The sequence below is a fragment of the Pseudorasbora parva genome, chromosome 17 (genome assembly GCF_024679245.1).
Source record: "Pseudorasbora parva isolate DD20220531a chromosome 17, ASM2467924v1, whole genome shotgun sequence".
NCBI classification, from domain to species: domain Eukaryota; kingdom Metazoa; phylum Chordata; class Actinopteri; order Cypriniformes; family Gobionidae; genus Pseudorasbora; species Pseudorasbora parva.
In genome coordinates, this window is record NC_090188.1 from 23,482,700 (window position 1) to 23,506,934 (window position 24,235).

General features: G+C 37.2%; 1 protein-coding gene across 4 annotated transcripts in view; it reads right to left on the minus strand.

Moving 5' to 3' along the window:
* Positions 1-161: 161 nt before the first annotated feature.
* Positions 162-24,235, minus strand: part of syt14a (synaptotagmin XIVa) — a 78,200-nt gene continuing 54,126 nt past the window's right edge. For 2 of the 4 annotated variants that reach the window (XM_067421321.1, XM_067421324.1), the window contains 6 exons: positions 23,328-23,552; positions 14,797-15,068; positions 12,563-13,012; positions 12,277-12,466; positions 11,629-11,685; positions 162-4,670 (listed from right to left, as the gene is read on the minus strand). In XM_067421321.1, the coding sequence (XP_067277422.1) occupies positions 4,357-4,670; positions 11,629-11,685; positions 12,277-12,466; positions 12,563-13,012; positions 14,797-15,068; positions 23,328-23,552 (1,508 nt within the window). In that variant the 3' untranslated portion in view covers positions 162-4,356. The remainder of the gene's footprint in view (positions 4,671-11,628; positions 11,686-12,276; positions 12,467-12,562; positions 13,013-14,796; positions 15,069-23,327; positions 23,553-24,235) is intronic. The other 2 variants (XM_067421323.1, XM_067421322.1) reach the window with 2 other exon arrangements.

Consider the following 24,235-nt stretch of genomic DNA (forward strand, 5'->3'; position numbering starts at 1 on the left):
TGTTGTTCAGTTAAATATGATATTTTATACAAAACAACAACTTGGGCCTGCCATGATCCAAAAAGGACAAGTGTTTAATTGATCAAAAGTTACAGTATACATATATATATATATATATATATATATATATATATATATATATATATAGCTATTATTTTTTCAAATCATTGCTATTCATCAAAGAACCTTAAAATAATGTATCAAACATTTACAAAACATAAGCAGCACAACTGTAATATTGATAATAATATTAATTGTTCCTTCTGCACCAAATCTGCATATTTAAATGATTTCTAAAGGATCATTTGACACTGAAGATTGGAGTAATGAAAAAAATCAGCTTTATGGTCAAAGGAATAAATTACATTTTAAAATATATTCAAATAGAAAACAATTATTTTAAATTGTAATAACATTTACAATATTGCTGTTTTCTTACTGCATTTTTAATTAAATAATTACAGCCTTGGTACAGAGACTTCCTTCAAAACATTTTTTAAAAATGTCATCATGACCCCAAACTTTTGAATAAATGTCCAAAAAGGCGTAATAAATTATTAACTGTTCCACAGAAAAGTCTAAGCCAATATTCACTGATAATATGTCAGAACTCTCGAATGTCATTTGTGCTTTTATTCAATAAAAAAATGGCACTTCTACAATGATGAGCTCTGACCGGGGACTATTATCAGTGAACGATGACCTAAATTTAGGTCGGTTCCATACAAACTACTGTATAATTTTGGCAACACTTGGAAAATAGCACAGAAGTCATATTCTGCAATATAAGTCAGGACCTTGAAAGTATAAAGCATGTTTGTTGTATGAAAAAGTGCTGCTTAGACATTCTGCCTAACATCTCAATTTGTGTTTCATGGAACAATACAAGGTAAGAACAACATGAGAGTGCATAAACAACAACAAAAGGTCATTTTTATGGTAACTGTCCCTTTAAAGATAGACAGGTCTGAAGCTATGGGAGGGTTGAGCCTTTGGGACTGTAGGCTGGGAGTGCCATATAACCAACATATTTAACTAAAGGTACAGTCAGATTCTCATTTACAGTGGGAAAATAATTTGGAATCCATATCTGCGTGAGGCAACAGTGCGCCAAGCTACCCATAAAACTGTCACAAGTGAGACATAACAGCCTCTTTATGTCAGTTTGTGACACAGCTGTTTTCTAGTCATAATGCATTTAACATCCTACATTTCAACATTGTGCTGTATTATGTCATCGCAATTTTGACAGCTGTGGCATTTTCTCAGGCTTAATGGTTGACAGAATAGTAAAATAACATTTTGGGACTATCTACTCAGTGTGCCAAGAAGGAACTGAGAACATCTCCCAGCGTGAGAGGGAAAGCTCAGCCCAGCTGTGCGTTATGTGGGAGATATTGTCCAGTTGTGGCTCTCTGAGGACTGTCACAGTCTGACTCTTTCACAAGATGTGTTTCATGACTCCATTATGTGCCCTAAAAATGTGCTTAATTCAGGTCTTACAAAACGTACCTGCTCAGAGCTGAGCTATGCCATACCTGACCTTTTTCTTCTCTTTTTTTGAGGAGAGTAAACCGGTTCATACATCACCACCCAAAATGGCGACATCAGCAGAGCTAAGATTACATGTAACAGTATGCAACATCACACAAACTACACCCTATTGTATCACACATACTTTTTTCTATCAACCTGCAACTGTAACAGGGAAGAGTTTTTTTTTTTTTTGAACATTTATCTTGTCATATTTTGAAACGGCACGTTGAATGAGTGACACATTCACTAATAAAACAGTTCTTTTAACCAAAGAGTACCAAATATCAACTGACCTGTGAAAGTAGAACAACGTCTACAACTCCATACTGCTCACAGAGCTTCGTACATTTACCAAGAAAGTGAGTCCATTTTCTTAAATATATAGATACAAAAATAGATCAGCAAAATCTATGTGCTGTTTACAGTACATAACAATCACTGAGTGAGATTGACCATCGCTCAAGAAAGGAAAGAAACTAGTTCAAGACAGATTTCACAGGTTGACCACACAGAGATCAGGACACTTGTAAAGAGAGAGCAAAAGCGCTGAGAAGTTTCCTCACCATTATGTACTCTGAACATCCTCCCGGTTTCATTACTGGTCCTCTACAGGACATTCAGCCAGAGTCCTGGTGGCCTGTGTCTCTTGAGTCTCAGGTACTAAACTTCAACATTCACGATCGTAAGATCACACAAATTCAATACAAAAGATAAGAGGGAACAGTCTGTTGTTAAAGTATGGCGTTAAATTACTGTGATGCAGCCTTCATTTTGCCACATGTTAGCAACTACTCAAAAATGGTTTCTTATGGCTCTAAAGTTGAAGTAAGAGCTGATGATGCATTTGCACATTGTTCTTTTTGAATCCCATTTGTCAAGCCTCATAGCATTGGCGTGTCTAGGACATTGATTTGGTACCAGCTAAAGTCAGCTAAATCAACAAAGAGTTTACTGTATTACACAGGCCTATTTACACTATGGACCATAACTATAACCGTTTTCATTCAAAGAGCCACCACAGTTAAAGGGATAGTTCACCCAAAAATGTTTTATGTTTATCTGCTTACGCCCATGATATCCAAGACATAGGTGACTTTATTTCTTCAGTAGAACACAAATGAAGATTTTTAACTCCAACCGTTGCAGTCTGTCATTTGTATAACGCATGTGAATGGTAACAAAATCTATGACAGTAAAAAAAAACATGCACAGACAAATCCAAATGAAACCCTGCGGCTCGTGACGACACATTGATGTCTTAAGATGCAAAACAAACAGTTTGTGCAGGAAAAAACCGAACAGAATTTATATAATTTTTACCTCTAATTACCTCTAATCACTTCCGGTGCGTGAGGTCTATACACAATCTGGAGTAGTTTACAGTTGGAGTTAAACATTTTTATTTATGTTCTACTGAAGAAACAAAGTCACCTATTTCTTGGATGCCCATTTAAGCAGATAAACCTCACATTTACATTTTGGGTGAACTATCCTTTTAACGATAACGTGGGACGATATTGTTGGATTTTTTCCCCTGATTAATAATAAAACATTGACAGCCAATCAGAATCCACACAACTTTAACAAGCTTGAGAATTTCAACATCAAACGACATAACCAGTGCACACTTAAAAGTAACAGAACATATTGTCCGTATCTGTAACTACAAATATCATTAGTTATATTTATAGTTATTCTTGGTGTGAACAGCTCTTAACAGTGGTGAAAGCATTATGGTCAACATGACCAATTTTATTTTGAATTGGAATTATATTTTAAATAAATTAATAAATTCTTCTATTTTACAAGGGTTTCATGTATATAAAATAAGTAATATAAAGTCATAAGTAATATAAAACTAATAATATGTTTTTCATATAATGACTTTTCAAGTCAACAAACAATTTATAAATTTTATATTTTATTTTACATAACATTTCATATTTTTATTGTTATTATATTATACCAATATTAGAAGGTGCTTCTACAAATGTATAGTTAATACATGAAAAGTTCTATACTTATTGGCTGTTAATGTCATATTGAATATTTTTCTATCATCTATTCATTTTGTGCTGTGTTTCTGATTGCTAGGTATTACATTTAGAATGAGTGGAATATAATAGCTGGCATATAACGCCGAATGCAGTAAAGTCTGGATTGGCACTCTTATAGTCAATTTCAAAGTGGAATGAACTACATCATGTATAAGAATGAGATCTAGACATTCTAATCACATGTTGAGGAAAGCCATCTGTTCATATAGATACTGTACATCTGTCAGGGTATCCATTAAAATGACCTCAGAATGGCAACCGGTCATTTTACCCTTGCTTTAAGGTCAAAGCAATGTAATCTCAGAAACTCCAGTTATCATCTGAGCAAAGACATTTTAACTTGCCTCGTCTTTGCAGATCTTTCATGCCTGGATCTCAGACATATATTAGTTTGTTCTTTCTCTCTTACTGTGCCTATAACCCCTTTAGAAACATAACAACCACCTTAAGCAGAACAAAAATTGAAACATCTAGTCAAGTCAAAAAATATACAAATAAATATCTAAATAAACATGAAACTGTCTCATTAGTGTCTCCATTAACAATGTGGCATTTCTAACCCTGTTTTCATCATTTCTCTAACCCATTTCCTGCAATGCATTGGGAAGGAGAGCAGATTAGATCCAAAGAACTACTCCTGTTTCTCATAATGCACTGCAGTGGGGGCCAGCTCTGTCGGTTTGGGGCCGCTTGAGGGCCTGACCTACTCTTGGTCCCCCTACCCCATTATCACCACATATCATTTCCGTCACTTAATGACATTTTAGGACTCCAATAGACTGTGCCATCGACACACCTGTTGTCCCTTCGATTCCTTCATCTGAGTCCAGTGTGTTAGCTCCTCCTCCCCAGAGCTGTTCAGGCCCAAAGAGATCCAGCCAATCATCTCCTTCCGCTTCATGCTGCGCTTGTTGTAGACTGACAGGATGAGAGTGACATCAGAGAGCTGGAACAGAGCAACTTGGAACACAAAGGTCTCCTTGTAGGTGGGGTTGGGTTGGCCACGGCAAATCGATGTCTTGCACTTGGACATCTCCTGACCCATTGAGTTCAATAGAGTCAGCTTTACATAAGTGTCTGAAACAGGATGAAACAGGACGTCAGTCAGAGAACTTTTCATTCTATGATCAGTAATCCTAAAACTTTTACAGTCAAATCAGTCAAGGGTACATTTGATTTGACCATGAAAATAAATAAAAATAAAAATAAATCTTAAATATATTTTTATTTTGTTTTCCAGTAAAAAAAACAAAATCTCAAAAAATTAGCATATGTGATAAAAGTTTATTATTTTCCATAATGTAATGATAAAAATTAAACTCATATATTTTAGATTCATTGCACACCAACTGAAATATTTCATGTCTTTTATTGTTTTAATACTGATGATTTTGGCATACAGCTCATGAAAACCCAAAATTCTCAAACAATTAGCATATTTCATCCGACCAATAAAAGAAAAGTCAACCTTCAAATAATTATGTTCAGTTATGCACTCAATACTTGGTCGGGAATCCTTTTGCAGAAATGACTACTTCAATGCGGCGTGGCATGGAGGCGATCAGCCTGTGGCACTGCTGAGGTGTTATGGAGGCCCAGGATGCTTCGATAGCGGCCTTAAGCTTTTTTTGTTTTTGTTTGTTGGGTCTTGCGTCTCTCAACTTTCTCTTCACAATATCCCACAGATTCTCTATGGGGTTCAGGTCAGGAGAGCTGGCAGGTCAATTGAGCACAGTAATACCATGGTCAGTAAACCATTAACCAGTGGTTTTGGCACTGTGAGCAGGTGCCAGGTCGTGCTGAAAAACGAAATCTTCATCTCCATAAAGCTTTTCAGCAGATGGAAGCATGAAGTGCTCCAAAATCTCCTGATAGCTAGCTGCATTGACCCTGCCCTTGATAAAACACAGTGGACCAACACCAGCAGCTGATATGGCACCCCAGACCATCACTGACTGTGGGTACTTGACACTGGACTTCAGGCATTTTGGCATTTCCTTCTCCCCAGTCTTCCTCCAGACTCTGGCACCTTGATTTCCGAATGACATGCAAAATTTGAGCAGCAGTCCAGTGCTGCTTCTCTGTAGCCCAGGTCAGGCGCTTCTGCCGCTGTTTCTGGTTTAAAAGTGGCTTGACCTGGGGAATGCGGCAACTGTAGCCCATTTCCTGCACACGCTTGTGCACGGTGGCTCTGGATGTTTCTACTCCAGACTCAGTCCACTGCTTCCGCAGGTCCCCCAAGGTCTGGAATCGGTCCTTCTCCACAATCTTCCTCAGGGTCCAGTCACCTCTTCTCTTTGTGCAGCATTTTTTGCCACACTTTTTCCTTTCCACAGACTTCCCACTGAGGATCCTTGACACAGCACTCTGGGAACAGCCTATTTGTTCAGATATTTCTTTCTGTGTCTTACCCTCTCGCTTGAGGGTGTCATTGATGGGTCGGGTCGGCAGTCTTACCCATGATTGCGGTTTTGAGTAATGAACTAGGCTGGGAGTTTTTAAAAGCCTCAGGAATCTTTTGCAGGTGTTCGTTGCAATTCAGATGATTAGGTTAATAGCTCGTTTAGAGAACCTTTTATGATATGCTAATTTTTTTAGATGAGCTGTATGCCAAAATCATCAGTATTAAAACAATAAAAGACCTGAAATATTTCAGTTGGTGTGCAATGAATCTGAAATATATGAAAGTTAAATTTTTATCAATACATTTTTGGAAAATAATGAACTTTTATCAAAATATGCAAATTTTTTGAGAAGGACTATATTAGGACTATATAAGGCAAAGATACACATTTCTGCATCCAAAATATAAAAAAGAAAAGTATAATAAATAATAATAATAATAATAATAATAATAATAATAATAATAATAATAATAATAATAATAAGCACAATAAATCACAATTTCAGCCAGGGAAAATTATTTACAAAAACATAATACTATTAAAAAATTGTAGGTTTGGAAATTGAGATGTTAAATTGAATAACAAGATATTGTCGTGGTGCAGTTCTCATGCCAGCATGGAGGTTTTCAATTATATGGCTCCAGCTTGGCAATGTTTCAAACTCTCAATTTATCTGAAAAGCAATTGATTATTCCATTCAATAATACAGGATGAAATTTATTGGTTGAAAACGAGCCATTCAGTTTCTTTTTTGCATTAACGCACGGCACAAATCAATGCTCACTGATTAATAATTGAGTCCCGCATCACTCCTCTCAGAACGTTTTGAACTGCGACGTTACAGATGCATTCAAAGCAGACTCTGCTGCAGCACGGGGCCTTTCACAGGACTGAATTCAGAGTGCAGTTGAACTCCTCTGAGTGTGCTTTATGCTGCCCTGCCTGAATACACAAGAATACAACAGACGCTAGTATTCTCTGTGTCTTTGTGTTAGGGCGACGGTTCTGTTCCGTGAACCGTCGAGTGCGGGCTTCCTGTGGAGTCATCTTTCTACGTTTTCAAATTTTTTTCTCTCTCTCCTCTATTTTTACAACTAATAGAAGAGCAGAGCAAAAGAAGCTGATTTCAGAGCTGGGAACACAGACTCATACCTGGCACTGAGGAAATCATCTCCAGCTTCTCAAGCTGAATGTGAAATAGCTCAATAGCGGTTCAAGAGGGCTGATTAGCCTCTGTGATGCAGTTATTCAGGAGTCTAAACACTTCCTGCCACAGAAATCAATCTTCAGAAGTCTACAGTATATATCCCATTACATAAAATACTGGTCATCTGCATTAATAAAGTTATGGATAACACTAGGATTACATATATCTGTTATTAACCTAAGGAATGTAAATGAGACAAAGTTATTGTTTTTTATAATCATTTGTAAAATATTAGCAGAGCAATATTTTTCTGTGCCGTATAGCAGTTTTTGCAATATTTTGATCCCAAACAAAAGTATGAAGATGCCCTTGCGAGGCACTCTCTTCCCAAAATATATCAACTTGGATATTATATATTATGTACTGTTTGTGTATATACTTGTATAAATTGTATAAACATTATTGTTACAGACTAATTTATTTTTATACGATTTTTTTTTTTTAAATTAATGTATGTACAGTGCCCTCCCCTTATATTGGCACCCTTGGTATAGTGCATCCGGAAAGTATTCACAGCGCTTCATTATTTCCACATTTTGTTATGTTACAGCCTTATTCCAAAATAGACTAAATTCATATTTGTTCCCTCCATTCTTCAAACAATTCCCCATAATGACAATGTAAAATAAATTTGTTTGAAATCTTTGCAAGTGTATTAAAAAAAAAAAAAGTGAAATAAATCTCATGTAAATATTCACAGCCTTTGCTCGATACTTTGTTGAAGTACCTTTGACACCAATTATAGTTTCAAGTCTTTCCGAGTTCGATGCTACAACCACACCTATTTTCTTTGCAGGACCTCTCAAGCGCCATCATGTTGGATGGGGAGCATCAGTGCACAGCCATTTTCAGATCTCTCCAGAGATGTTCAATCGGGTTCAAGTCTGGGCTTGAGCTGGGCCACTCAAGGACATTCACAGAGTTGTCCCATAGCCACTCCTTTGTTATCTTAGCTGTGTGCTTAGGGTCTTTGTCCTATTGGAAGAGGAAGCTTCACTACAGATCTGATCCTGACTAGTCTCCCAGTTCCTGCCACTGAAAAACATCCCCACAGCATGATGCTGCCACCACCATGCTTCACTGTAGGGATGGTATTGGCCAGGTGATGAGCAGTTCCTCCAGACTTGTTCTTCCAGGCAAGCCGCTTGCCATTCAGGCCAAAGAGTTCAAACTTTGATTCATCAGACAAGACAATTGTTTATTGTGGCCTGAAAGTTCTTCAGGTGCCTTTTGGCAAACTCCAGGCAGGCTGTCATGTGCCATGTGGCGTCCGTCTGGCCACTCTGTCATACAGGCCTGATTGGTGGAATGCTGCAGAGATGGCTGTTCTTCTGGAAGATTCTCCTCTCTCCACAGAGTGACCACCGGGTTCATCGGGTTCTCCCTGACTAAGGGCCTTCTCCCCTAATTGCTCAGTTTGGCCAGGCGACTAACACTAGGAAGAGTCCTGGTGGCTCCAAACTTCTTCTATTTACAGATGGTGGAGGCCACTGTACTCACTGGGACCTTCAATGCTGCAGAAATGTTTCTGTACCCTTTCCCAGATCTGTGCCTCGATACAATCCTGTCTTTGGAGGTCTACAGACCTTGGACTTCATGGCTGGGTTTGTGCTCCGGCATGCACTGTTAACTGTGGGACCTTATATAGACAGGTGTGTGCTGCTGCATCCCAATTCACCTACTTATACCATGACCTTAAAGTATGTACTCTTTTGTGAAGAAAAGGACATACATTTGAGTGTGTAGCAGCAGTACTACTTCATCATCTTTAAAGGACTCCGTCACTCAGTTACGTACATCCTGTCACCATTTAAACTGCCCTGTTAATCATCATCACAGTTAAAATCCGCCACATTCAGTTTCATTTCCTACCGTATCGGAGAGAAATGTAGTAGCACGTTGATTTGCCATTAGTGGGACTTTAATGCAGAGACTCTCCTCATGTGTTTGCAGTTTAAATATAATGATGCATTTAAAAGTTAATGGCCAAACGTATCATTACAAAAGTTCACAATGCTGCTGCAGTGAAATATAATGTGGATGACACTGAATAAACATCTTTTTGTCAGGTTAAATACTGATAATTGATCACTCAAACCCCTTTATCTAAACCTCTTTACTTAACCGTCTCACATCCGTCATGTTTGTAGTTTTTTAACACTTTTTTATCCGCGTTAGAACTATTATACTTCTAATTGAATCCACGTCCAACTCGCAATGGGTTCTGGGCAATATCAGCTGTTAGAGTGTGCATCGACCCGCACTTTGAATTCTGACTGGAAATAGTAGAACATCCTGTTGGAATACTCTTTTTAGCATACTACGATTTGGGACTTACTAATTGTATTTTTGCATACTACTTAGTATGGATAGTATGCGAATTGGGATGCAGGGTGCCTTTCCAAATCATGTCCTGAATAACCAGTGAAAACAGGATGCACCTGAGCTCAATTATGAGTTTCACGATAAAGGCTGTGAATACGTAAGTACATGTGATTTTTATTTTTTATTTTTAATAAACTTGCAAAGATTTCAAACAAACTTCTTCGACGTTGTCATTATGGGGTATTGTTTGTAGAATTGAGAAAAAAAAATGAATTTAATCAATTTTAAAATAAGGCTATAACATACCAAAATGTGGAAAAATTGAAGTGTGAATACTGTAAATATGAGCAAAGAAGGCTGTGAAAATAAATCTGCATTGTCTATTATTTAAACGATTCATAAAATTCTAACCTTTCATTGAAGTAAAACAATTGAAACTGGGAGGAAACACATTATGAAATAAATAATGAAATAAAAGTTTAAGTTGGTCACAATTATTGGCACCCAATTATTACAATGCTCTTTTTCCAAGATAACAGCTCTGACTCCTTCTATAATGCCTGATGAGTTTGGAGAACACCTGACAAGAGATCAGCGACCATTCCTCCATACAGAATCTCTTCAGATCCTTCAGATTCACAGCTTCATGTTGGTGCTTCTTCTCTTCAATTCATACCACTTTTTTTCTATAGGGTTCATGTCAGAGGACTGGGATGGCCATGGCAGAAGCTTTGTTTTGTGCTTAGTGAGACATTTTTTGTGTTGATTTTGATGTTTGCTTTGGATCATTATCCTGATGGAAGATCCCGCCACAACCCATTATAAGATTTCCGGCAGAAGTCCTTAGGTTTGATTTTATATCTGGTATATGCTAGAATCAATGATACCATGTATCAAAACAAGATGTCCAGGACCTCCAGCAAAAAATAAATAAAATAAAATAAAAATAGGCCCATAACATTTAAATCCAGCAGTATATTTAACCATGGGCATTGGGGTACTTTTTATCCCAGTTTACACCAAGCACAATTTTAAGCTCCTAGTCACCCTGGTGTGCTAAAAAAAAACTAAATATGTAAAAACTAAATATACTTCAGAGATATTTTACTCAAGATTTTCTAGGGATGCCAATATTTGTGCCCAACATGCATTTGAATTTTTTTTTTATTTAAAAATGTAAGAATTTTTACCTTTAGAGTAAGATGGTGAGTTAGAAATGTTCACCGTAAGTGTGTGTGTCAACTGCTACGTAATGCTACTACAGTAAGATAACCTTACAAACACAGTAAAACTAAAGGCATTTTTCATGTTATCTAATGCATTAGCTTATGTTAACTAATTGCACTGTTAACGTGAATAGATGCATTAATATATGTGTTGATATATTATTTAAGATTAATGCTGAACTAAGGTGTTGTTCATGATTAGTTCATGCTAACTAATGCATTAACAAGTGTTAACTAATACAAGCTTACTTTTAACGATCAAGAGGATAAACAAGGCACATTTATTTTCACAACCGCTCATATTTACCAAGGGTGCCAATAATTCTGGAGTTGACTGTAACAGTGCAAAGTTAACAGTAAAAGCCCTAAAGAGTTCCACTGCAAACATAGAAGAACCACTCACATGGCTACATGCCTACAAAGATCTCTCTATGGCATCTTGGACTAGAACTACCAGTCACATGATGGGTAAGATTCAAATGATTCAAGCAAATGATCTAGTAAATGTATAAAAAAAACAGACATTAAAAAAGACATACGCTTAGGGGAACCATGCAAACATCACTACAGTGGACAAAAAAATAACATAACCATCCAACATAATGTGGTTGAAAATAACAGTGTTTGAACCTTCTCCATGGATGAAAATGAATCGATAACATGCTTCACGTTTTCTAAATCTTCCTTTTGTATAGAACAATACAATTTACAATAATTTGCGCCCGAATTTTCCACAAATCAAACCTTCAGCATCCATGCAGAAGTGTTCGCCAGTCTAACACCAAGGATCGATGATGAAAAGAGGAAGCGTAAAGAAATAAAAATGGATGAACAGCGTCCGATGCTGATAAAGGTAGCCACAGAAAACTCACCTCGGATAATGTACACCTGCCCACCTATCAAGTGCTTTAGACAACAGAACAAACCGTCTGACAACAGGAGAGGAGTGACAGCAAGAGCAGAGGGGATCGGCAGACATCAGGGAGAAAGAGAGAGAATATCAACAACGGCAGGAGAAAAAGAGAAGGTCAAAAGGTTTGAAGGTTCAATGGCATCACATTAGGTCAGATGTAATGTGTTCATAAAGCACACAGCATCACTTCAGGTTAAGGGCCAATGCATAAGAGCAGCCTAAAATGTAGCCTTCATCACCATTTCATAACGCTGTCTAAATCTATGGGCTGAATATTGTTTAATGACATGGAGTTATGAGTGCTTTCTGAAGGCATTAAGCTCTTATTGCTGTCTTTGACTGAAGTGTGACAGAAGCTTTGGGAAGGTTAGGAAAAGGTCATTTAGGGCTGCGTTTATCAGGAGGGTGATATGACAGAAAATTGCAAAGCGAAAAAGAAAGAGGGAGCATACGGTTATGGGCACCTTTGGGGTCAAAGGTGAGAGGTGACACGATTTGATCCTGCAAACCTTATAGATTATGATACAGGAAATAAAGACAAATTTGATGGTGAGATGCTCTGGAACAGCTATCTAAAGCAAAGACGTTGAGCAGCTCTTGGACTCACTGGGAGGTTTGTTTGCCGCCAGGTTTTTAAAGTGGCTTCCTTTGATGACCTCCACAGAAAGTCGTCCTGTAGTGGCGTTGTACACAAGCCCCAGCAGGATCTCTGGAGATGACCCCTGACCGGCAGAAGGGAACGATGAGGCTGTCTCACTGCACGACACATCCGACACGCTTGCCTGAGAGTCACTGCCCTGGGACACAAATCATTTTTGTTTAAAAAGTTTTTACAGAATACAATATATAAATAATATATTAGACTTTTGGACACAACGTTTGATCACACTCACAGGTATGTTGCAGCAGGGGTCCAGTATGATGGGGACTGACATCTTGCCCTGCAGGTTGAGTTTGGTGAGGTAGAACACCTTCTCTCCAAGAGCCTTCTCCTTCTTCATCCTTCGGACGCTGTACAGACGGAACCGTACGGCATAGTTTCCAATCATCTCCGTCTCTATATGGCTGAAGTGAAATGTCTCTGTAAAGACGGGGCAGGGGCCACGCTGGATGATGGTTTTTGCCCTTTGTTTTTTGGTGGGCAGCAGCACTAGATGCACCTGCCAGGAGATGTTACCCGTGCGTTTGAGAGAAGGAATGTCCGTCAGTGCTGTTATCGTGACGGACAGACGCTGGTCAGACGAATCATAGTCGAAGATGACGTCGAGAGTTCCATATTGAGCGGGAGGCTCAGGGTCATAGCCTTTCGGAAGCTGAGCCGCTGATCCACGTGCAGACAGATCCTAAGGAGATGATTGAAACGAGATATTTAGACAAAGTAACAGTTACCATGTGTGGCTTGATGTGGTGCCCAGTGTGTTTACGGTCATACGAGCTCACATATGACAGCTTTAAATCCATAAAACACTGATAGATGTACATATTTTCAATGATTGATGGCCAAGACGAGATTTTTATTGCTATAATTCACATAACAAAAGTTAGACTAAAGATGTGTCCCAGTACCGTTCAATCAGTACTGCTGCATCACACTGCTGTAAACATATCAATTATTACGTAGGTGTCTACAGCACATGAATATTGAATTATGAAGGCGTTTGTGCATGCATCTGTGTTTAAATACATGTGATGTTAAGGTAATAAAACCATGAAAGTACTTCAGAAAATCACATGCGACAGCAATGCCTTATAACAAGTTAAACAAGACCAATATAAGCTGTCTGCTGGAAACCAGTTTTTGAATGAATAAGCAAGGAAGCATCATGTCTTTTTAAACAAAGGGGGCTATTTGTGTTTTTAAAATTGCCAAATTACACTGGTCTACAATTTCTTTGTCTGTTTCAGAGATAAAATTTGCTGTTTATTATGCATTTTGATGCGCTGAATTCAAATATGACAATTAACTGATTAGCTACCGTTTCCAAGATATTTAAGTTACATTTTTTGTCTATGTATAATGTGTAGCCATACCTGCCACCTGTCCTGTTTATGCTTTAAACATCAGCAAAAGGTTATGAAAAATCAAATTTATTATGACACAAAAGGCAAAAAACTAGATGTACGTTGTTTAGTCCTATTAAGGCGCTTGGCTTGTCTCCTGTATTCATTAAATCGAGAATGGCTGGAATCTCTCGAGCTTTGGTAATAAGCATAGTTTTGTGTTTGCATGACATATACACTTAAAAAATCTTTATCTTAAGCAAAATAAGCAAGCTGACATTCAGTGCAATCTATACGTTTTATTTAGAATATATACAAATGTCATGTAGGTCTTTTAGTTTGTCAAGAGATTTCAAGTGCGCATGCGTGTGCTCTACTACGCAAGAACGAGAATATGATTTATTCTGGAAATAAAGCAAAAAAATGAGAATTAGTCCTCAGATGCCATGTCCCTAATTTATAGCATTCATTTGATCTCAAACAGTTATCACTACCCCACCATATGCGTGGCATTATTAACTAACGTGGTTGAACGATAAATTATAAAATACGGTTTTCGGTAAACAGTTGTGACTAGATGATTTATTCAACAATGCATGTGTATTACTGTGCATTACTGTGGTAATTCAGCAGCAAGTTAAGCTAATGTATGGGAAACGCACCCTTGCTGTATGATTTCTAGAGCTGATGTAGGGCAGTTTGTTCAGCAGAGTGATGTAAGCTTCGTTACGATTGCATCTTCCATGACTTCTAGGAACAACGTGATGAAATTCATATCATGTATGGCACAATACCAGCTTCAGATTGCATCAGTCATTGTTTTGCCTAAAAAGCAAGTACTGCCCAGACCCATTCATAGATCCAGTCAAAGATGTATTTTAGTCTTTTCTGGTTTTAAAAAAATATCCCTCACTTATCCTCTGCTATTTAAGTCAAGGGTCGTTGTATATAGTGACCCAATAGCATATCTTAGAGCCAATCACAAATTTTAAGCATCATTTTCAGATTTAGTTTGATTAGTTGACCAGAAAGTTTAACTATATTTATTTCAGACACATTTTGGCTGTAGACCAGTGATATTGTATTTGCTTTTTGCATTAACAGACTTCTTTGCTCAAACACTCACCTCTGGGCTGAGTACAGCTGTGCTGTCGCTGGGTACATCTTCTTCATAGCCCTTGTTAAGGAAACTCTCAGTTTCCTGTGCTCCACTGACCTCACTTGGACATTTCCCATAGCTGTGTCTGGGGCTCTCGCTCCCATGGGAAAGGTCACATTTGGCATCGCCCAGGTCAGAGGGTGTGCACGACATGCGTGGTGACCCATCTTCATCCTGATAGGGCGGAGGCTGCAACTCGTCCAATGGCGGAGTCCGTCTCATCCGCTGGATACAGTTCACTGATGTGGGGCGAAGTGAGATGCATTTAGTGTTATTTAGAATAACAATTACAATATGAAAAAGCAAAAGTCATGAAAATGGCAAATATCGTCTTCAGTGGCTTGGAAAGTGCTTCAGTGCTGGAATAATCTCAGAAACTCGAATTCATGAGACTGAACCTGAGCCTTTGTGTCTTTAGCAGCCCAGATCATAGGCGTGTCATTTAAATATGTCAGCATATTATATGGTATGCAAAGGTCTCTGGTAAAGTCTAAGACAAGATTGATTCTTTAAAACCCTCAGCTCAACTGAGGAAAAGGTCAAAACCTGGTTTTAGACAGTGTTACTTCCTTACACCTACATCTTCATAAATGATTCAGTTGTCCTTCAAAGGATACAAATCACTGAATGTATGCATATGATAAATTGATCAGCGCGTTTCATTTCAAATGCAGGAAATCAAGGAAATCTGAGGATATGCTGATGCTGCTAGTGGCTTCATGAGAATCTGAAAATGAAATGAATGGCAAAAGGTGCCCTGATTTACCTGCATTCACCCTACAATACAAACTGCTCTGTAAAAGGAATGAACCAAGTGGCTGTTGCCATAGTAACATGCTGCTGGTTAGGACAAGAAGATTTAGCGATCTCATAAATATAGTGCATTCTCTCACACACACACGCACACACTTCTGTTGGAGTGTGGCTGGGATAAGTGGTTCTGACTATTGGGAAGACATTGATGCTGTGCATTTTCAAGTAAGTTGCACAGTTTCTCTAAACTCCCTCAATTCCTACACTTTACTTCTCACTGATAATATTTTATATTATTATTTCTCATTTATTATAATGATTTTCAATGACAGCTTTTTTCCAATCACTAGGACACATTTATAAAGTCACTTGATCAAAACTCTTCACACACTTCTACTCAACTTTCATCTTGGCACAGTTAATTTCACATTCAAAATGCATTAAAACTACCAAAACACCTAAAGGGTTAGTTCACCCAAAAATTGTAATTCTGTCATTAATTACTCACCCTTATGTCGTTTGACACCCATAAGACCTTTGTTCATCTTCGGAACACAAATTAAGATACTTTTGTTAAAATCCGATGGCTCAGAAAGGCCTCCATTGACACCAATGTCTTTACCTCTCTCTCTCTCGAGACCCATAAAAGGCACTAAAGACGTCATTAATAAAGTCCAAAAAAGTCCAAAAAAGTCATCTAGTGGTTCTACAATCATTTTATGAAGCGATGGGAATAGTTTTTGTGTATATTTTTCTACATTTCCCCCCCTTTTTTTATATAGTAATGCAATTGAAAGACTGACACCTGTGTAGGAATTCAGCTACATCTATTGTTGTGATATTATTTTGTTAGATTCAGAATATATTTCAATATTGCATTACTGTAGAAATGTTGCAAAATGTTGTCTTATAAATTATGTTTGAACTTAAGTTTAATAGTTTTGAACAGATGCAAACATGCAGATTGGCCTGTAGGTATATAGTTTTGGTAAGGGTTGCATCTAAGTGAGAAAAGTATTAATATGATTTGAAAGAGTCACTGAATGCATTTTGTGCCACAGCAATGATAAATGATCCACAGTTTAGCCAACATAGACTGATTGAAGACTGAAGAGTTTTGAAAAGGTGACTGAAGTATTGAGAAATGAGTCCTAGTGATTGCAAAAATAACTGTAAATAAGTTATTATAATAACAAATTTACGTATTTGTTTAGTGACCGAAAAAGATTTCAGAATCTGCAATATCCTTCTTTATTTTTTTTTAAATTTCTGATTCCTAAAATGGAAAATCACAAATGTAAGGCACAGATGGAAACTTAGAATCAAAGTTCATTTTAATGAGGACGGAGGAAAGAAACATCACTGTTTACAAAGATGGAAGAGCACGTCCGTTTGTCTCAATGTTGCATGATGTCTTTGATCATAAAACACTGCAGCTTTTGCAACCTCAGGCTATGAACGAGAGCAAGAGAAAATGTCTATCTATGTGCATGAGAGAGTGTGCCCTCTATATCACAATTATGTTTTGATCAACTCTCATGTCAGACATCTATCATGTTTCAGCTTGATAATGCTTGAATATTCAGTATTGTCAAGATGTCACAGAATGATTAATAACATGACATTAAAAGTACATATGTAGGATTTTTAGATTAAAATATCCAAAAACCACTTAAACAATGTTATACATTTTGTTGACCCGTGTCCTACATTGCCAAACATTTCCAACAATGTTTAAATCCAGAGAAATCAAGTATTTTAACCATGTGTTATGGACCGTTTCCCTATGTTTTCTTGATTCACCGCAAGTAACGTTTTTACCATGCCTCAGAGACAACACTATTTTGTCATGTCAGAGACAATCAGAGAGAGCTTCCTCCGTCATAGAATTCATTTTTTAATATATTGTATGTCAGTCAGCAAAAGTCACCCTGGACCACAAAAGCAGTCATAAGGGTCACTTTAAAATGTGAATAAATAGTCTTTCCATTGATGTATGGTTTGTTGGGATCAGACAATATTTGGCCGAGATACAACTACTCAAAAATCAGGAATCTGAGGGTGCAAGAAAATCTAAATATTGAGAAAAATCACCTTTACAGTTCCTTAAAAATGCATATTACTACGAATACATTTTTATATATATTTATGGTAGTTCATTTACAAAATATCTTCCTGGAACATTGGCATGAATAAAAAAACACACAAAAAAAAACACTCATTTAGACCCATACAATGTATTGTTGGCTATTGCCACAAATATACCCATGTGACTGATGACTGGTTCTGTGATTTATTCATCCTATTTTTATAAATATGATATTCTAATATCAATCAAGATTACTGCAAAGTGCAACAAGTCGCTCAAACCAGCCACCGAGCGAACCCACAGAGTAACATTTTAGCATAACTTTCAACACACTGAAATATATTTAGTATGATTGTTTTAACCATGTAAAACAGCAATGTGTTACCCCAAAAATGATCTAAACACCAACTAAAAGAGCGCAAGCGGCCGACTGGAACATAAGCATAATAAAAGTTCAGAGACCGGTAATTGCCCAGGTCTCCCTTATTAGCATTCGATCCAAGGGCTCTCAACGCATCCTGCTTCATACCACCACAACGTTAATAAAACTTCTATACATGTGCTAATCCATGAATATGATTTTTTTCTCCAGTACTTTGTATTCCTTTCTAAGGTGAAGAGTCCAGACTACAACTCGCATGATTCCATGCTCATTCACAGCGACATCAAGCTACGCCTTTGTTTTGAATAAGCGACATCTAACGGCGAAACTTACATACTGTGCCTTTAACAGCTTGGCTAACTTGATATTCTTGGGGGTCATGCACCAAACAGCCAGCTTCCTCAGAATGGCAAAGGTAATGCTTGAGCAACGTATTATAAACCTCTTTGGCTCCAACAGCAAACTCTCAGCTCATTTGTTATGCATGAGTGTAAGAATGTGGGGATGTGTGCACAAGAGTATGGGTTTGTGTTTTTATGTACTTGTGAGTACTCAAGCAAAATGAGTGTGTGAGTGTATATGTAAATGTGTGTGTGTGTTAGCTCCTCATGTATTATACAGATGGCCTTAGGCTACAGCCGCTCCTGCCTCCAGGAAAACAGCTCACGAGAAAAGCACGCAGCTCTATCTGTCTCTCTGTGCAGTAGTTCATAGAAGCAGAGAAAGATATCCAACAGCTTCCTGCTTTTTTCTTTTTTGACAGTGATTCCCTTTGACACATTTTCATTCTTTCTCTTCATCGTCCTCCGTAATCTTCCTGCTCTGAGCATCTGCAATGATTCCAGCAGGGATTTCGGCACAGAATGGAGTAAAAAAAATTGGAAGTACAAAAAAATAACCCTAATCCTGTCTATTACTGATTATCATTGATTCATCCGGTGGTATAAAAGCACAATCATCTTCCTCCAAAACACAGAATAACATCTGATTTTATCCTGCTCCATGAGGAGCAAAACAGAGCCAAGAACACTGTTCTCTCATCTTTCATCTTAAGAAAGGGGAAAAAAAGTGTTCTGGCTTTTTATGCCAAAATGTTTTCTTCTAGAAATGTCCTAATTCACTTGATATCTGATACATTCATGATCTAAACCCTTTGCTTTCTGTAAGAATCCCTCCTGCCAGAGAAAGAGCAACCCACAGTCATTTTTATTGAAAACAGGTTTCATTCAGATTTTTCTACCCAGTCTGTTACTGAGGGGTTTTAAAAAAAGGGAAAAAAGTTCTGAGTCATAACAAAATTCCAATAAAAAAAAATAAAAAAACTTAAGCTGAGGATTTGTAGTTGAGCAGCACCATCTGGTGGTTTAATTTGGGCTTCAACATATTGTTTTGCCCATTAAAAGTTAAGGGTATGTAAGATTTTTTAGGAATCCAAGCACTGAAGGTGCTGGAACCCTAATGTGTTTGTAATGATTTTCTTTTTCTGAATTTTCTGCTTTGAATGGGTATGGTCATCATCAGACCTTAAACTCAAACTCGGCAAGGCGGTCCCAATTGTGACTGACAGTAGTTTTAAATAATTAGTGTTTAGAAATCTGTGAAAATGCTTATAGATGATTAAACATTTAACGGTTTTAGACCTTTCAAGTTGCCAGACATGATTAAATTTTGATTAAAAGTCTTTTTCACAATACTATATATATATATATATATATATATATATATATATATATATATATATATATATATATATATATATATATATATATATATATATATTATATATATATATATATATATATATATATATATATATATATATATATATAGAAGGCAACACATACACTGATCAGGCATAACATTATTCCTAATATTGTGTTGGTCCCCGTTTTTGCTGCTAAAACAGCCCTGACCCATAGAGGCATGGACTCCACTAGACCCCTGAAGGTGTGCTGTGGTATCTGGCACCAAGATGTTAGCAGCAGATCATTTAAATCCTGTAAGTTGCAAGGTGGGCCCTCCATTAGATCAAAATTGTTTGTTCAGCACATCCGACAGATGCTCAATTGGAGGCCAAGTCAACACCTTAAACTTATTTTTCTGATCTTTAAACCATTCCTGAACCATTTTTGCTTTGTGGCAGGGCATATTATCCTGCTGAAAGAAGCCACAGCCACCAGGGATTACTGTTTCGAACAATGCTTAGGTTGGTGGTACGTGTCAAAGTAACATACACATGGATGGCAGGACCCAAGGTTTCTCAGTGTATTCTGACACCTTTCTATCAGAACCAGCATTAACTTCTTGATCAATTTGAGCTAGAGTAGCTCGTCTGTTTGATTGGACCACATGGTCCAGCCTTCGGTCCCCACGTGCATCAATGAGCTTTGGCCACCCATGACCCTGTCGGCGGTTCACCAGATTCACCACTGTTCCTTCCTTGGACCACTTTTGATAGATACTGACCACTGCAGACTGGGAACACCCCACAAGAGCTGCAGTTTTGGAGAGTCGACTATCCATCACAATTTGGCCCATGTCAAACTCTATGAAATTCTTAAATTTGCCCATTTTCCTGCTTCTATCTAACACAACAACTTTGAGGATAAGATGTTGTACTTGCTGCTCTAATATATACCACCACTAACAGATGCTGTAATGAAGAGATAATCAGTGTTATTCACCTGTCAGTGGTCAATGTTATGGCTGATCGGTGTATACAGTATAAAATAAAAAGATGAAAAGATAAACGCTTCAGATAAAGTTAAGCTGCAAATCTTCACATTCATTTGAAATTATCCCGTACATGCATCTTAAAATTTGGAATATTCCACAAATACACTACCTCAGTGGTTCCCAACCTTTTTTACTCGAAGGCCCCCTCCTCTCCGAGTCAGTACTGCAAGGCCCACATTTGTTTACAGTTTATATTTAGTCCACAAGAAAAAAATAGCTGCATTTTATTAAAATTACCTTATTAAATATCTAATTCGGGACAGCACTACATAAAAAATAAAACATTTTGTGCTATCTCTCCTATTTTGTTACAATTATTACCATTTTCACATTCTGCAAGCGTTTTGCATACTTTTGCAAAATTGCAACTGTATTATGCTGTTCTTGTGAATGTACTATTCATCAAAGAATCCTGAAAAAAGTATCACAGGTTCCAGAAACATAATTAAAGGAAGTGTATGTAAGATTGTGGCCAAAACTGGTACTGCAAGCACTATTCCCTCTCCCCCTCCGCCTTTACTCCAGGTTGCCAGATATGCTGCAGGATCAGCAGTAAGGTTTGTAGCTGCAGCTGTGGTAACTAGAGCAGATCTGGCAACCCAGATGTTGAAACGCTACTGACTTTGTGATTGGTAGATCGGTGGAGGGTGGAGCTTCAGGCCAAAACACAACATGCCAACATCAGTTGATGGCTGCAACAAAAACTTTTAAATGACAATATCCTGCCGGACAAATGCTGTCAGTGATATAAGTATTTGAAATGAACATGATTTCTTAATGTCTAGTGACATATCAGGGCCATTTTATGATTAATTGGAATAATTTCTTACATACAGTTCCTTTAAGCAGCACAACGGTTTTCAACATTAATAATAATAAGGGCACCAATTCAGTGTAACATGTTGGAAAGTCAAGATAGTCTTTAATAATAAACACAGCAAACATGCATCAACAATAATGGACAAATGAAGGGCACCTCAGGGCTTAAATACAGTGAACAAGCAAAGGGAGCTAGAGGAACAGAGGTGAACAGAATCTAATAATAGTGAATAACCATAGCAACAAACTAGAGCATGAATGAGTAACTAAGGGAACTAATATGAACAGGCAAACGAGAAGAGCAAACAGAGAGAAAACTAAACTTAAACAGAACATACATGTTACAATCAACATATTAGAATCATTTCTGAATGATCATGTGAAACTGAAGAGACTGCAGTAATGGCTGCAGAAAATTCAGTGTTGCATCTCAGGAATAAAATACACTTTAATATTTTTTTTAAATGGAAGATTTAAAATTGTATTTAATATTTAACAATTTATCTGTTTTACTTTATTTTTGATCAAATAAATGCAGCCTTAATGAGCATAACAGACTTTAAAAACATTAAAAATCTTAAAGACTCCAAACTATAAACGGTAGTGTATAAAAGTACCATAATTCCTAAAATCAACATGATTCAGCAACCCCTTTGACTTCCTTAAAGGGAAAGTTCACCCAAAAATGAAAATTCTGTCATCATTTACTCACCCTCAAGTTGTTCCAAAACCTGGATGAGTTTCAGAGAGAGCAACCACTGACTACAATAGTATTTTTTTATCCCTACTATGGTAGTCAATGGTTGCTCTATCTGCTTTGTCATAAACATTCTTCAAAATATCTGCTTTTGTGTTCAGCAGAACAAAGAAACTTATACAGGTTTGGAACAACTTGAGAGTGAATAAATGATGACATAATTTTCCTTTTTGGGTGAACTATCCCTTTAAAGCCACAATATGTAATTTTTCGCCACTAGAGGTCACTTATTTAAAACAAAGGCGTAGCTTGATGAAGCCTTAATTTCGCAAAGCTTTTATTATGCCATAGGCGACTGCTTCCACTTTTTCCGGTCATGCATAATATGAGTTAACGCAGTGCTGATTTTATTATATTATATACGTTTGAATGTGTTAAAAGTTATGTTATGATGTGTTCTACTGTGTTCGCTTGGTGGCACTAGATAGAGCTAGATCGATATTACCCATAATAAAACAATATGACTAACTGTGTTGGGATAACAATAATTTATTTTCTTTCGATGAATGCATCCAAAAAGTTGCTCACCTGTCTAATAAAACACATAATATATTAAAGCATCTTTGGTGTTTTCTTGTTTTCTACAAAATAAAATGGAAATCGAGGGTAACACGTCTATGATATCATTGATAGGCAATGCAAAGACACAGTCCTAGTCCTGGGTAAAATTGCTTATTTCTTTAGATTTAAACATTCTTAATTTTGGATAATGTTAGTACAAAAGTCAACAAACTATATAACATTGTCCTAGTAGTTTTTGGATATTTGTTAATCTAAAATTCACATTGTGCCTTTAATGTACAGAATATTTGATTTTATCCACAGCTGTCATACACATAGAAAGCTATTTGCTCGTGATCCTCGTATCCTCATTAATATCAGAGGTTCAGCTAGCAGCACAAGACACAATAGATACCATATAGCTTTAAGAAAGCTGTTTATTGTTTGAAATGTACATTTACCGTCATCTGCTGAGGCCTCGCTGCTGTAGCCATCATATTCAGCCGCTAGGGGGCAGTATTTCTTCCGTGTGTCCCAGCCATAGCCCTTCTGGTGGTGTGAGTTAGTCCCTGCTGAGACCCCCCGGAGACCCTGTGAACGAGACACGGCCTCCTGGTACTGGCCAATCACCTCATCATCACTGTCTGACGACGAGCAGTGATAGTCTGCATTCACGTAACTCTTATCTGAGAGAGAAAAAGAGTGGAAGAAATAGGAGACAATTTAGAAATGAGAAGAAAGCAAAAATTATTTTGAGAAAGTTTCATCTCACTAAAAAGGGGAAAACTGTATAAGCCTATGCGAATACGTATAAACACTTCTGAAACTGTCTGCAAACAAAAAACGATAAAGCAGATAAATATCTTCCCATGTTCTCAACTCTTCAGCACAAACACTAGAGGGCGATACAGTTTAACAATAAAACACATTCTAACATGACAAAGGGCTCAAATAACACACAGATAATACAGTAATATGTATATCCTCTTTTAGCCAAAATAAGGAATTACTGTAACATCTGTGAAAGTTCAGTTATAAAGGCAAAGCATTAATAATTTTTACAGACGAAGAAAAAACTAATCCCATGTACTTTTACACAGACAGAGAAATAAGAGATAGGAAGAAGAGCGTAAAAAAATGAGACCTTTGCATTGCATCCGGAAAGTATTAACAGTGCTTCACTTTTTTCACACTGTATTATGTTACAGCCAAATATTCCTAAATAGATTGAATTCATATTATGTTTTCCCTCAACTCTACAAACCCCATAATGACAATGTGGAATATTTGTTTGAAATCTTTGCAAATTTATTAAAAAGAGAAAAATTACATGTACATAAGTATTCACAGCCTTTGCCATGACACTCAA